The sequence below is a fragment of the Dipodomys ordii genome, unplaced genomic scaffold, assembly GCF_000151885.1.
Source record: "Dipodomys ordii isolate 6190 unplaced genomic scaffold, Dord_2.0 Scaffold55, whole genome shotgun sequence".
NCBI lineage: Eukaryota > Metazoa > Chordata > Mammalia > Rodentia > Heteromyidae > Dipodomys > Dipodomys ordii.
In genome coordinates, this window is record NW_012267271.1 from 291,984 (window position 1) to 308,321 (window position 16,338).

Genomic DNA, 16,338 nt, shown 5'->3' on the forward strand with positions numbered 1-16,338 from the left:
CGTGAGCCACTAGTGCCCAGCTTTCATCTATTTCTTACTCACTCTACTTGTTATTTTGGCTTGAGTGTTTTGAAGTAAGTCCTAGACAACATACTGCATTATGGCAGACTCTCAGTATCTGCAATTATAGGGCTGCAAGGAGACCATCCAGAAGGAGAAACTGTGACTGACTACTCAGGATGAATGCTGTTTACTACTGCACTGTGGATGCTTAATTACTATTCCTATACTCTACTATCCACTTCCACAAGTGCTGCCTTTCCAAAAATCTAAAATTTTTTCACTTAAGCATTTTATGTGCCCTTTGTGCTTTAGTTTTGGGGTATCATACTGTGGGGGAGTAATATTTTCACAAAATTAAAAACAAGGAAGCAGCCAGGTCTTGGTGACTCATATCTGTAATCCTAGCTATGGAGAAAGCAGAGATCTGGATCAAGGTTTGAAGCCAGCCTGGGAAGGTGTGTCTGTACAATTCTTATTTCCATTTAACCACAAGAAAGCCAAAGTAGAGCTGTGGCTCAAGTGTGAGAGTAGCAACCTTGAGTGGAAAAACTGAGGAACAGTGCCCAGGCCCTGAGTTCAAGCCTCAGGACAGGCACCAAAAAGAAAACAAAACAAAAAACAAACAAAAAACCCCAAAACAGTAAGGAAGCATTCCACATATCACAACTGAAACACAAGTAACCATAATGGACTGAAAGCTTCTGTTTCAACTGAGATGTACATGCACATGCATGTGGATATGCACAGAATTTTAAAACTAGTTTTTCAATTTTATTTTATTTTTTGCCCAGGAACTTGTACTCATTTGCTTGCTTGCTTGCTCAAATGATGCTATACAAATTGAGCCACATTTCCAGACAGGTTTTTACATGTTATTTTAGGAGATGGGAGTTTCTCAGATGTTTTCTGCCCTGACTGGCTGCAGACTTCAATCCTCTGGAGCTCATTCTCCTGAGCATATAGGATTGTAGGTGTGATCCACTGGTGCTTGGATAGTTCAGAAATTTATTTTTATTTATTTGTAGAAACCACACATGGCCAAATTGCACCTAATAAACTAGTGAATAAGAAGGGCTTATTTTACATTGCTCAATATGTATTCTTGGGCTAGGAAGGTGGCTCAGTGGTAAAGAGCTTGCCTTGCATACATGAGGCCCTGGGTTCGATTCCTCAGCACCACATAAGCAAAAAGAAAAAATCCGGAAGTGGCCCTGTGACTCAAGTGGTAGAACACTAGCCTTGAGCTGAAGAGCTGAGGGACAGCGCCCAGGCCCAGAGTTCAGGCTCCACGACTGGCCCCCCCCCAAAAAAAATGTATTCTCATGTCATCTAATCATATTTTCCCACTGTCTCAAAAGTACCTTTTTATAGTTGTTTTAAGTATACAAACCAAGTTTATATATATTGTTTTCAGTTGAGATATCTTTAGGCTAAAAGTCTCTAAGTTTCCTATGACTCTATTCTGGCTTAAAAGAAAGTTTAGGTAGGCACTAATGCCTCACATCTGTAATCCTAGTTAGTCAGGAGGCTGAGAACTGAGGATCACAGTTCAAAGCCAGCCTGGGCCAGGAAAGTCTGTGACACTCTTGTCTCCAATTAACTACCAAAAAGCTAAAAGTCAAGCTGTGGATCAAGTGGTAGATTGCCAACCTTGAGCACACAATGTCTGAACCCTGAGTTCAAGCCCCAGAGTGGGCACAAAAAAAGGGGGGGGACCAGCAAACTCCATTGATTTGTTGAAGAAGCAATCATTTTTTAAAAGAATTATTTTCATTTTTTATTTGGATAATTATATTTTAAAATATGTTTAACTCCTTTTATTTTAGGTAAACTAGAGGCTTCATTAGATTTAAACTGAGTTGTTGTTTTTTTTTTTTGACTTGTTTTGTTTTTGGATAATATGCTACTTATTCTATGTATCATATGGGAAGATACATCAACGTCTGGTTTAGCCTTTCACTTTTAGTAAATGTTAAGCCCGATCAGTAATTTCAGGCTTCACCTAGATTCCATACATTTCCCAATAATCTTCTATCTAATGGTTTTAAACTACTGATTTTTTTTGCCTACATCCATTAAGTCTTTCATTGTCACAAGTGTCTTTTCTAATTGTGTGTGTGTGTGTGTGTGTGTGTGTGTGTGTGTGAATCCTCGTGCTTGAAGTCAGGGCCTAGGGAGTTGTCCCTGAGCTTATGTGCTCAAGACTATATGCTGTACAACATGAACCACAGCTCCACTTTCAGCATTTCTTGGTGTTCAACTGGAGATAGGAGTCTCATGGACCTTTCTGCCTGGGATGGCTTTGAATCATGATCCTCAAATCATAGCCTCCTGAGTAGCTAGGATTAATTGCATGAGCAACCAACACCTTAGCTGGCTTTTCTAATTTTATCAATTTCTTTCTACATTTGTTAGCTGAAATTCTGCTATAAAGGAAATTTCATTCAATATAACAGAACTGTCTTGAAATAGCTTATGTAGGAAAAGCAGGACAAAAATGCCTGGCTTTTTTCCAAATTCAGTTTTTAATTTTCTAAATATTCCATTAGTGCCCCTAGCAACCATCTAAGACAACCAATTACTTTCTACACTATAATTTTAGACTCACAGATTTTTACAATTGTGTACACTTTGATTTATTGTATCTTTTTTTTTTTTTTTTTTTTGGTTGTGGGGCCTGAAAGCTGGGCCTGGGCGCTGTCCCTCAGCTCTTCAGCTGAAGGCTAGCACTCTACCACTTGAGCATCAGCCCCACTTCCAGCTTTTTCTGCTTATGTGGTGCTGAGGAATCGAACCCAGGGCCTCATGCATGCAAGGCAAGCACTCCACCACTGAGCCACCTTCCCAGCCCTGTGTCATTCTTTTTGATATTTAAAGTTGTCTCACTTTTTTTTTTTTGGCTGGTCTTAGAGCTTGAACTCAGCCTGGGTGCTGAGTCTCTTTGTGCTCAAGGCTAACACACTACCTCCTGGAGGTGCAGCACCACTTCCAGCTTTTTCTGAGTCGTTTATTGGGCATAACTCTCATGTCCTGCCTAGGCTAGCTCCAAACTGCAATCCCCAGATCTCAGGCTCCTGAGTAGCTAAGATTACAGACATGAGTCACTGATGCCTGGCAAATTATCCTACTTTTATCCAGTGAGGAGTTACAAGTTTAATTCTGTCTTTTTGACAAGATTTTATTAGTCTTTGATATATTTTTTTGCTTCCAACACAAGAATTCCAAGGCTTATCTTTTACATTCATACTTTAGAGCTAGAATAAGACATTTATCTGCTTCCTTTTAGTAGATAATAGTATTTATTAAAGCTCACAGTCTACATGGGCTTTGAGTATTTATTGCTTCTAAGATTTTGAAGGGACAGACCTAGGAAATTACCATTGTTTTAGAAAGAGAAAAATAAATGAGGCTGTACTAATATTGAGAATTCAAATTTAAGATGGTAAGGTTGTTATTTATTATTATTATGTGATTTATTACTTGTATCTTTTTGTTTTGTGTATAGAGGAGGAATGTGGTCTAAGGTTTTGGTGTGAGAACCAGGCTGTCTTTGAACTCTCAAGCTGGCCTTAAATTCTGATCTTCCTTATCTCATCCTCCAGTATAGTAAGTTCACAAATATGTAGTATTACAGAAGAGAACAAAAGAGGAGAGAGGAAAGGAAAAAAAAGAAGGGAAATATTGGCATTAATGTAAATATGTGATTAATTTAAACTACAGAGGTGATTTTGATTTTGCGAGATGTTGTTCTTTAAGTTTATATGCTTGCTTCATTCCTATGAATGCTGTATCAAGTACAGAATATAAAGTCACAGAATACAATGCAACTTGGATTTTGCCAATTTAACAGACAAGAAATCACATTTAAGTACTATTTTTCAGTGTATATTTCTTCTAGTATGAACAAGTAAGTAACATATTTTTAAGGTCATTTTTATAACTTTTCAACTGTTAACAGCATCTTTTGTCAATTACTCAGGTTAGATCGCTGGGTCTTTTGAAACAAATTTTTTTTGTTGTTGTTTTTTATGGAACTGGGGTTTTAACCCATGGTCTCATGCTTACTAGACAGGAACTCTCCATATAAGTCATACTCCAGCTCGTTTAGCTTTATATTTTCAATAGGCTCATGTTTTTTCCTGGGGTCAGTCTCAGACTATGATCCTCCTACATATTCCTCTGACATAACTTGAATCACACATGTGCTCCATCATGTCCAAATTGATGGCTGAAAGTCTGGCTAACATTTTGCCCTAGGCTGGTCTTGAACCAATATCCTTATGATCTCTACCTCCTGAATAGCAATGGATTACAATGAGCACTAGCCACAGAGCTCAGTTTTTTTCTGAATTTTTTTTTCTTTTTTTGGTGGGTCGTGGAGCTTGACCTCTGAGCCTGGACGCTGTCCCACAGCGCTTCAAGGCAAGTGTTCTATTACTTGAGGCACAGCACCACATCTGGTTTCACTGTGGTTTATTGGAGATAAAGAGTCTCACAGACTTTCCTGCCAAGGCAGACTTTGAACGGAGATCCTTAGATCTCACCTTCCTGAGTAGCTAAGGAGTACAGGTGTGAACACAGGTGCCTGGCTCTTCTGAAATTTTTTTTTGGGGGGTCCGGTTGTGGGGCCTGAACTCTGGTCCTGGGCGCTTGTCCCTCAGCTCTTCGGCTCAAAGCTAGTGCTCTACCACTTCAGCCACACTGCCACTTCCGGCTTTTTTCTTTTTGCTTATGTGGTGCTGAGGAATCGAACCCAGGGCCTCATGCATGCAAGGTAAGTGTTCTACTGCTGAGCCACCTTCCCAGTCCCCATCTTTTGAATTTTTAAAGCACCTTATAATTAGCTATATTTTTCCTAGTCTGTAACTTTTTCTACTTTGTGATAAAGGCTAAACACAAAATTATACATTCAAATACATATTTTTTCCCTCTTACTGCTTCTGGATTTTTCAGTTCAAAAATGTGTTCCCTATTCCCAAGTTATCAAAGAATTCATCTTTTTAAAAAAATTACATTATTAATATTCTAAGTACTTCGGATCTATTTGTAATTTAGGGAGTGATGGTAGGATATAAAGAATACAACCAAATACTTTTCCAAATGCCCATCCAGTTGTCTCAATCCAACTTATAACAATGTTTCCTTCATATAGTTAAATTATACTCAAAGTACAGTCTAAATCAAAGAGGTGAAACACTAATGCTTTCCCAAATAGAAGTTTACTTCACTGTATAACCTTAGACCTATTTCTAGCTCAGTTTTCTATTTGTAAAATTAGAGTTAGGTTCCCTTTCAGTCATAGCTGAGGATAAAATAAGAAATGTGTACTAAAACACTAAATCACTGCCTATAATAAGATTATGATTAACAAAAATTGAGGATTGGGGGATGTGGCTCAATAATTAACAAAAATTGATTTTATCTTTAGCTATATATGTATGTGTAAATAATGATGAGTTAAGTGTTGGGATCTTAACTTAGCTTGACAAACTGGCATCCTTAATACCTGTTAACCAATGAAAAATCTAAGATGGCAATCTATTTTACCTGGCCCTAGAAACTGGCATCCTCGAGCCCTGACAGCAGCCCATAGATTGGCAGACAATTGCTGAGGGTTCTGATGCTGTAATATCAGTTCTGTTACAGTTCTTTCTCCAAGTGAACGGGCTGCTCGCATGGCTCTGACACGACCTTCTTCCTCCACCAGTTGACAGTTCACAAGTGTCACTAGTTTCCTTTGCATTGGTCGACTCAGTGCACTCTGGTTCAAACTAGCTACACCTTTAAGAAAAGAGAAACAAATGTTTTTCAATTAAAAAAATGCAAGTACATGAGAATTATCTGCATTTACCTACTCAGTCTCAAATTTTAATAAGTTCATCACAAGTAGTTTTATTTTCTGAGTATTGTGCTGTTGTTAATTACCACTTTAGTAAAAATAAGCTTACTTTTTACTTATTTTATTTAGGTGTCTTGTTCTCTGGGTTGTATACATCTGAATTTAGTCTATTCTCCACACTTACTAAAACAACTGGAGGTAAATATTAAAGAAGAATAAATACAGACTTTAACTTAAAAAGTAATGATTAAGAATGGTTCATTTCTTTTAAATTGTACACAAGACATTTTGTATGGTGTTAGGACACTACTAGTGTCCTATTTCTAATTTCTCTTTTCTTTTTCTCTCTTTCTTTCTTCCTTTCTCTTTCTTCTTCCCTCCCACCCTTCCCTCTTCCTTGTCCTTTCCCATTGTTTTTTGTTTTTGTTTTTGTTTTTTTTGTTGGTCATGGGGCTTGAACTCTAGGCCTGGGCACTGTCCCTCAGCTCTTCAGCTCAAGGCGAGCGCACTACCACTTGAGCCACAGCACCACTCCCGGTTTTCTAGTGGTTTATTGGAGATAAGAGTCTCATGACGGTCTTTCCTGCCTGGGCTGACTTTGAACCACGATCCTCAGATCTCAGCCTCTAAGTAGTTAGGATTACAGGTGTGAGCCACAAGCGCCGGCTCCTTTCCCATTGTTGTTGCCAGAAATCAAATCAAAGACCTTGAGCTTGACCATGATGGGCAATCACTCTATCATTGACCTACATCTTTAATGCCCAGCCTTTTTTTTTTTTTAAAGTCTCATTATATAGGCCAGGGTAATCTAGAACTTATGATGTGGTCCAAGCTGGCTTTTTTTTTTTTTGTCAGTCGCAGTGCTTGAACTCTGGGCCTGGGCACTGTCTTTTAGCTCTTCAGCACAAGGCGAGCGTTCTACCACTGGTGCCACAGTGCCACTTCTGGTTTTCTGGTGGTTTATTGAAGATATGAGTCTCATGGACTTTCCTGCCCAGGCTGGCTTTGGACCATAATCCTCAGATCTCAGCCTCCTGAGTAGCTAGGATTACAGGCATGAGCTACCAGCACATGGCTCATGCTGGCTTTAAAGTTGTGATTTTCCTTCCTCTGCCTCCTAAGTGCTAGGATTACAGTTATGTTCCACTACCCCTGGCTTCCCTAGTCACATATTTATTTACATATTGGGAGACTCCCAATATAGGCCAAGTTGGACTCAAACTCCTGTGTATACCATGCTGACACAAAAATTATAATTCTCCTTCTTTAGCGTCCTTAATGCTAGGATTACAGATGTTCACCACAGGTTATCCTGTTGGTTTGCTATATTCACTGCTTCCACTTCCTGTTTCACAAATTCAATGCCTACTTACATTAAGTTTTTGCAACTATCTCAACCAAAAGGGCTTTTGTAAGGTAGTTATATCTTCTATGCTAAATTCTTGGTTAATTCTCAGTCCTTATTTGGCCTTCCGATATCATTCAACACTAATGGTTACTCTTCATTGTGTTAAACTATTTGGTTTAAGAATATGCTATTGCTTCAGTTTTCATCTTTTCCCTACCTCTTGACTTCTTAAGTGTTAAAGAGATTCAGGACCTAGTCTATTTCTCTTATATAAACTCATTCCTTAAGTGATCTTACCTAGTCTCATTGCTTTAAATTATAATCATCCATCAAAGTCTCTAAAATTATATCTCCTAGATATCATTCTGAACACAAAACTAATACATCCACCAATTACTCAATAGCACCAAGTAAATAATAGACATTTCAAATTTACTATGACCACAAATGAACTCAAACTTCTTACCTAAACCTAGTCTACCCTCACTTTTCTGTAAATTGAAGGCAACCTTCCTACCAGGCACTCAGGTCAAAAACCAGGAGTCATACTTTGTTTTGCCTCTCAAACTCCAAATCCAGTAACTTAAGACATATTTTTAGCTCTACTGACAATTTCACGTCACCTCTACTGCTATTAACCTTCCCCCTTATAGCCTCTAACTGATTACCCTGCTTTCTACAATTCAATTTGATAGTGAATTCTCAAGATGGTAACCAGTTGATCATTAGAATACATCATTGCTCTGTGGTTTCTTTCCCCATTTTTTATTAGCCTTGATATTTTATTTTGACATGTCTACACATACATATAATGTATCTTGATCAGATTCACCACTCCATATAAAACCCTACAATGAATTACTCTTCAACTTTACTCTGAGAAAAATGGCAAGTATTTCAATGGCCAGTAAGTCTTTAGAAAACCTAAACTCACCATTTCATCTCATCCTATCTTACCCTGCTCACTCACATTCCTCCAAGTACTCTTCTCTTGCTTTCCTTTGAAGACACAGGCTTGCCTTAGGGATGCTGCACTAGCTATTCACTCTCAGTGGAACACTATATTCCCAATCTTTGTGCTTAATTAATTTACCTCTTACCCTTTTCAAGTTCAGTGGCCATCTTGTTAATGAGGTCTCTACTAGATAAATATTGACATCTAAGAATATCCGTCCCTTGTTAATCTGATTGCCATAACTATACTGTTTTTTATACTAATTGTCCACTATATAGTTGGCTAATTTATTATAATATATAAACTGTTATAATCTTTATTATAGATTTTACCTTTCTTATAAGCATTGTATTTGAAATAAAGTACATTCTTCCCTCCAGTTTACTAAAATATCATAGCATCAGAATAGCACCTAGTACTTAGTCTATGTCCTTAAGGAAAAAATAACAATAAATAAATATGTGATTGATACATTCAATAACTATTACACTTATGATGTGTTGCTTCATATATATATATATATATATATAAAATGAAAATAAAGTTTTACTTTGTCACATTACTTATTATTCCTGTATATCCATATCCTCCAATACACTTCAAGCTCCACGATGTGACTTAACTACTGGAAGTAGCTAATATTTACACTTACAAAGTGTTACTTGCCAGCAAAAATGCTTTTTATATACTTACCTTTACCTCCACTTAGTGGTTTTAAGTAGAGTGCCAAATCTTCAACACATTTTTTTGCAACTTCATAATGTTTATTTTCACCTAGATTACTTAACTTTATTGACTGATGATCTGGTACCTAAAAAAAGAAAAAATACATTCATCCAGCTCATGTAACTGCTACTAATATACTTGATAATAATCTTCATGAGTATATAATTATAATACAAGACAACATATCAGTAAAATATATTAAATAAAATTTAAGTAAATTTAAACCTAACCACTAGCCAAAATGCTTTCCCAAACAGGCTACATATATTATAGTAGCAATGGGGTGGATTAAGGAAAGAGGGGGGAAAGCAAGTAGTTAACAGTATTATATCAATGATAATTTCTTGATAATAGTTGTATAATTAATTTTGAAGGATGCTAAATTTAGGGAAAGCTGTGGAAAATTATACAGGTCCTCTGACATTACTTTTCAAATTCTTTGAAATTCTACTTCATTGAATGCAACTTGTATATCTAAAAAGTGTGGATGAATATTTCATAATGCCAATGTATTTGGTACTTCAATTTTATATTCAATATTTACATTTAAAGATTTTAATGATGTGCCTGGTACTGGGGGCTTTCAGTGAACAAAACAGAAATTTATTGTTTCCACAAAGCTTATATTCTATGGAGATTAGGAGACAATGAAAAACAATTTTTAAAAAATAGTGTGTTAGAAAGTGATTTGGTCTGGTGACTCATACCTATAACCTCAGTTACTGAAGTGGTAAAGAATGAGAAGACTGTTGGCACTGGTGGCTCATGGCTGCAATATTAGCTACTAAGAATGTTGACAGATCTAAGGATTGTGGTTCAGAACCAGCCTGAGCAGGAAAGTCCATGAGAAACTTATCCCCAATTAACTACCAAAAAGTGGGAAGTGGAACTGTGGTTCTAATCAAAGAGCACCAGCCTTGAGTGTATACATACCTGTGTTATATACACCCACAGGCATATATGTATGTACAGCTTATTTTCTCATAAAACTAAAGTTAAAAATAAAACCAAAAACTTCTCCTTTGAGAGTTTTAGTTGGTTCACTTCTGGTAAAAGCTTTTTTTCTTTTCATATCATTTAGTAAATAAAGATGTTATGTACATATAAAAATGTCTCAGAATTATTTCATCTCAAAAAAAAGAAACAACACAAATTTTGAGCACAGACTGATGAAAAAAATGTATATAAATATAGTGAAATTTATGGTTTTGCTTAAGAGGTTAATGATATTTAAGAAAATCTTTTAAAAGCTGGTACATTGGACATTTATTTTTTATGTCTCATTGATCACTAAACATATTTTGTATATATTTGTAATAAATGAAGCTTGATAAATCATTTTAGATATTAAATGAGTAAAATACTGAAAGCTTACCTGGGCTCCAACCAACTGGAGAAGTGCAAAGTTGACAGGAAGTACATCAATGTCTGTGTTGATGGCTGTCTGGTCAAAAGGACAAGCTTTTCGGTGAAGTTTATTCAAGCAGGTCTTGCAAACAGTGTGTGAACAACCTAAACTGATGGGTTTGTGCACATTCTCATCAAATTCATTATAGCAGATTGGACAGGACAGAAATTCTGTCCATTGAGCTGCCTGCACAGGCATTGTGGAATCTGGATGGTTGGGTTAGCAGTCTAGCAGATCATTATTTTGCTGTGTAGTGTTTTGTAAGCTGGAAATGGACAAAAGTAAGAATTAACCACTTATTCATCATTCATCATTTAAGAATTACTTGCTAAAATCATCCATCATTGTCCCAGAATCTGAATCTTCTGAATAGTTTTATATGCTTTGTCTATATTAAAAAAAATAACCTATTTGCCGAAATAATTATATTTCTGAAATTTTGCACAGAAACAATCCACTAAGAGTGTTTCTGCCAACTCTGTATTTTTATTGCTTGTACATGAAATAGTCATTAAAGTGTTTACATATTTTTCTTAATGACTATAAAAACAAGCAGATTAACTTTCCACATTCCATTTTTTCTTTTTCTTTTTTTTTTGCCGGTCCTTGGGCTTGAATTCAGTGCCTGGATGCTGTCCCTGGGCCTCTTTATGCTCAAGGCTAGCACTCTACCACTTATACCACAGTGCCACTTCCAGCTTTTTTGAATAGTTTATTGGAGATTAGAGTCTCTTGGGGACTTTTCTGCCCCAGCAGGCTTTGAAAGGTAATCCTCATATCTCAGCCTCTTGAGTAGTTAGGATTATAGATGCCTGGCCTTCACATTCCATTTTTAGAAACACAAATTACTTTGTATTGCCAAGGTTTTTTTTTTTTTTTTTTTTAAGTATTCCTCTGAGATAATCACTATCCCCAAATATATCAAAAACCTAAGAGCTGGTAACCTTTGAAAACTATTGATCAAAACAATACTGTAGGGCTAGGATGTAGTTCAGTATTATATCACTTATTTAGCATGCATGAGGCCCTGGGTTCAATCTCTAGTACCGCACACAAAAAATGACAGCTTTCTCACCTAGAAAAAGACATTGGTCAGGACTTGATTCTGAGGCTGAGGTTCTGGAAATCTACAGAGAGGACTGTGTTGAGCTATTTGTCCATAAGTGAGAAAAATACTACTGACTACAAAGTATGGTCCACCCAAAGTAAAACAAAGAAAAGAATGTTTAAGATAACCTTGTAATATTCTACTTTAATACTTCTGACAAAGTATAGCATTTAGTGATTGATAAATATAACTAAAATATGTCTGGGCTGAGAAGGTGGCTCAGTGGTAGAGCGCTTGCCTTGCATGCTCGAAGCCCTGGGTTTGATTCCTCAGCACCACATAAGCAAAGAGAAAAGAGCCGAAAGTAGTGTGTGGCTCAAGTGGTAGAGCGCTAGCCTTGAGCTGAAGAGCTGAGGGACTACACCCAGGCCCAGAGTTTAGGCCCTATGACTGGACCCAAAAAAAATAAATAAGTAAAATAAATAGGAAGTGGTGCTGTGGCTCAAGCGGTAGAGCGCTCGCCTTGAGCTGAAGAGCTAAGGGACAGCACCCAAACCCAGAGTTCAAGCCCCACGACCGACAAAAAAATAAAATAAAATAAAATAAATCAGGTCCAAAAAAATTAACAGAAAAAAAGAAAACACTATTCTTATCTAACAATTCTAGGAAGAAAAAAAAGGTAAAATATAAATATCAATTTTTGCAGCAATAATAGTTTAGGGAAAACTATAATGAATAAGATTATAAATTGAAAAGGTACAGGGAAAAATAAGAGTGAGAGATTTTTCTTATTTCTAAGATTGAAATCTTTGTCCAAGAATGGGATATAGCTCATTAGTAGAGTGGCTGACTAGAATGCACAAGCCTGAATTCAATTTACATCACAAATACAAATTTTATTTATCTTCTAACACAAAACACATAACTAAGCCTAACAAAGACAATAGTGAATGAGAAATCTAGGTATTTAGAATAATTCTTATCCATACAAATATTTACCAACTTAAATACATTAGTCACACAGACTGTTTTAAAATGTAGTCAGAATAAGAAGTATATAACTGAAAGTATTCCCAAAACATATAAATGAGTGATTCCAGTAGCCTTTATTGTGTTTTTTTTATTTTAAAAAAATTTAAAAAATGATTCAGTAAGCTGGGGGCTACTGGCTCCCATCTGTAATCCTAGCCACTCAGGAGGCTGAGAACGGAGGATTGCGGTTTGAAGCCAGTTTGGGCAGGAAAGTCTGTGAGACTCTTATCTCCAACAAACTACAAAAAAGCTGAAGTGATAGAAAGCTAGCTCAGGGACAGTGCCTAAGGCTGAGTTCAAGCCCTAGGACTGGCACAAAAATTTTATTGAAAAAAAGCTCAGTAAAAATTAATTGAATGTCTTTCTATGTAAAAAGAACCCTATCTAATACAAAACTTTTCCTTAAACATCTCTATATAAGATTTTAATACTCATATCTTTATGTGGTTCATTTTCATATTTCCACACTTATTAGTACCATCAATCTAAAAACTAGTTTGCTTCCAACTTTAGAGATGAACACTATGCAGCTAAACACATAATCCCTAAAACTACTTAACAAATTTAATGTTGTTTTCTGGTTGCAGAATTTTGCTAGAAAACTTTGTGAATCCAAACCAAAAAAATGAATTTTATCTTAAATTCACTCCCCCCCCCCACAATGTGTACTTATTTGGGAATGTGAATTCAGTTGGGCTAGGGTATCACTGATAATAGGAATCAATGAGCAAGAATTCAGCTTTCCATATCATCCACTGTTTAAAACTACGGTAGAACATTCCAGAACACACTTTATAGTTTTACGTTATATCTCTTTATCCACATTTTCAAGTATAAGAACACCAGAGCTTTTAATATAATTAATCTTGAGAAATTTAAGTTCTACTAGAAATTAAATTAACACTTTTTTGGGTTTTTTTTGGTCAGTCGTGGGGCTTGAACTCTGCGCTTGGGCGCTGTCCCTGCGCTCTTCAGCTCAAGGCGAGCGCTCTACTGCTTGAACCACAGCACCACTTCTGATTTTCTAGTGGTTTATTGGAGATAAGAATCTCACGGACTTTTCTGCCCAGGCTGGCTTTGAACCATGATCCTCAGATCTCAGCCTCCTGAGTAGCTAGGATTACAGGGGCCTGGCAAATTAACACTTTTAAAAGCTTAAAACTTTAAAAGGCTGGGTGTTAGGCTCATGCCTATAACCCTATAATCCTAGCTACTCAGGATGCTGAGCTCTGAGTTAGAAACCAGCCTGGGTAGGAAATTCTATTAGACTTATTTTTTATTTTTGGTTGGTCATGGGGCTTGAACTCTGGGCTTGAGCTCTTCAGCTCAAGGCAAGGGCTCTACCACCTGAGCCACAGTGCCACTTCCAGTTTTCTGGTGGTTAACTAGAGGTAAGACTCTCACAGACTTTCCTGCCTGGGCTGGCTTTGAACCATGATCCTCAGATCTCAGCCTCCTGAGTAGCTAGGACTACAGGTGTGAGCCACCGGTGCCCGGCTCTATTAGACACTACTGCCAATAAATCATAGAAAAAGACCGAAGTGGAGATGTGACTCAAGTGGTAGACCACTACCCTTGAGCAAAAGGAGCTCAGGGACAATGCCCAGGCCCAGAGTTCAAGACCGAGATCAGCAAGTACACACACAAACACTCCTCTAAGAAAACTTTGGCAATAAGTCTGCCTGTTCCTCCTGCTATACACCAACAAAATTAAAAACCTTTTATGGCCAGGCGCTGGTGGCTCACGCCTGTAATCCTAGCTACTCAGGAGGCTGAGATCTGAGGATCGCGGTTCAAAGCCAGCTCGGGCAGGAGAGACCTTGAGACTCCTATCTCCCATAAAACCACTAGAAAACCGGAAGTGGTGCTGTAGCTCAAGTGGTAGAGCGCTCGCCTTGAACTGAAGAGCTGAGGGACAGCGCCCAGGCCCAGAGTTCAAGCCCCAGGACCGACAAAAAAAAAAAAAAAACCTTTTATGATGAGGTATAGTGAATATGGTTTTAAAAATGTATTCCTTCATTACTATTAAAGGTAAATTCTAGATTATTCAAGACAAATAAAAATTTTATCTAAAACACCAAAGTTTTTTAAAGGTTTAACTAGTGATGACAAAACGGAAGTTCCAATTCTTTTAAAATAATGGTACTTCATCAAACTATGTAAGAATTCTTTTTATAACTTTGAAAAATTACAAATATCTTCTTTTTATATTTTAAAAACAAGGTACGAGGCCAGGTGCCAATGGCTCATGCCCACAATCCTAGCTACTCAGGAGGCTGAGATCTGAGGGTCATAGTTCAAAGCCAGCCCAGACAGGAAGGTCTGTGAGACTCTTATTTCCAATTAACCCACAAAAGACAGAAGTAGAGCTGTTGCTCAAGTAGTATAGCACTAGACTTGAATACAAAAGGTAAAGGACAACACTCAGGCCCTAAGTTCAGGTCCAGGACCAGCACAAAAACAAACAAACAAACAGAGAACAAAAAACAAGATACGAACAAGCAACAAGAATATATACAAGAGTATATATTAATTTATAAAACTTTTAGGCTTATAACTGACATATTTATAGCGATTTGACAATTTATAAGGAAATCTAAATTACTTAGTACTGAACTACTTACTCTAAATATACTCACAATATATTTCAAGTTGAGATAAAATGGATCAAAAAGTTTACAACTGGCTTGGGAGGTGGCTCAGTGGTAGAGTGCTTGCCTTGCATACATGAGGCCCTGGGTTTGATTCCTCAACACCACATAAGCAAAAAGAAAAAAAAGCTGGAAGTGATGCTGTGACTCAAGTGGTAGAGCGCTAGCCTTGAGCTGAAGAGCTGAGGGACAGCACCCAGGCCCCATGACCAGACCCCCCAAAAAAAGAAAAAAAAAGAAAGAAATGTACTCATGGGCTGGGAAGGTGGCTCAGTGGTAGGGCGCTTGCCTTGCATGTATAAGGCCCTGGGTTCGATTCCTCAACACCACATTAGCAGAAGAAAAAAAAAAGCTGGAAATGGCACTGTAGCTCAAGTGGTAGAATGCTAGCCTTGAGCTGAAGAGCTGAGGGACAGCACCCAGGCCCAGAGTTTAGGTCCCATGACCAGACCCCCTCCTCCCCAAAAAAGAAAGAAATGTACTCATTACCTGACTTACATAACTATAATCCCTCTGTACATCAACTTTACAATAACAAAAAAAAAAGGACAAAAAAGTTCACAACTCTAGATACCTGTAGTAAAAGTATTCTAATTTTTCTATTACCTAATCTTGATAACTAGTTTCTCAAATTGAAGAATAATAAGATGAAGCGTAAGAAGAAGAAATGCTAAATTAAAAGTGGAACCTTAAACAGGTTTTTGCTTAATTTCCCAATTGATAAGTACCTTGCTATAAGTGTTACTCATAAAAGAATCACAGACTTCTCTCAAATGAAGAAAAGTGTGACTGATTTATTAGCACCAAGCTGCATATCAGCTAAGTACTTTCATTTTCTCTTATCAGTCATTATTATGCAGTCAGTCAAAGACCATGGCACTTGATTTTAAAATGTAATAATATAGTTTATAGCTTTCTTCACTGCTGTGTGGATGTATGTACATATAGTACTTTATAATTCTGCATATAAAAATATAAACATTAGGATTCAGGTCTGTTTATTAAAAGCCATTGTTTTTATTTTAGTTAACATATATAAGAACTATAAGCTACTGAAATGACCTAGAATGGTGTCTCTCAAATCAAAAAAGTAAGGATTAAAATAATTAACTTTGGATTTAAAACTAAATTTAAAGCATCAGAAGTATAACTTAGGTTCTGGCCTAAGGAAAACCAAACAAAAAACCCCAAAACAGCTAATGTAAACAACCTATAAATTCTAAAACTCAACATCTATACCTGTCAGCAGAACTGGGGGCGGGGAGGAGGAATTAAAGTACATTTAAAAATACTATTATTATATATGACTTAGCTTTAAGTTATAAATA

General features: G+C 36.9%; 1 protein-coding gene across 1 annotated transcript in view; it reads right to left on the bottom strand.

Moving 5' to 3' along the window:
• Rc3h2 (ring finger and CCCH-type domains 2) overlaps window positions 1-16,338 on the bottom strand; it is a 62,296-nt gene that overhangs the window by 42,702 nt on the left and 3,256 nt on the right. The window contains exons 2-4 of the mRNA XM_013021379.1: window positions 10,247-10,544; window positions 8,839-8,956; window positions 5,551-5,784 (exon numbers count right to left, since the gene is read on the bottom strand). Coding sequence (XP_012876833.1) covers window positions 5,551-5,784; window positions 8,839-8,956; window positions 10,247-10,477 — 583 coding nt within the window. The 5' untranslated portion in view covers window positions 10,478-10,544. The remainder of the gene's footprint in view (window positions 1-5,550; window positions 5,785-8,838; window positions 8,957-10,246; window positions 10,545-16,338) is intronic.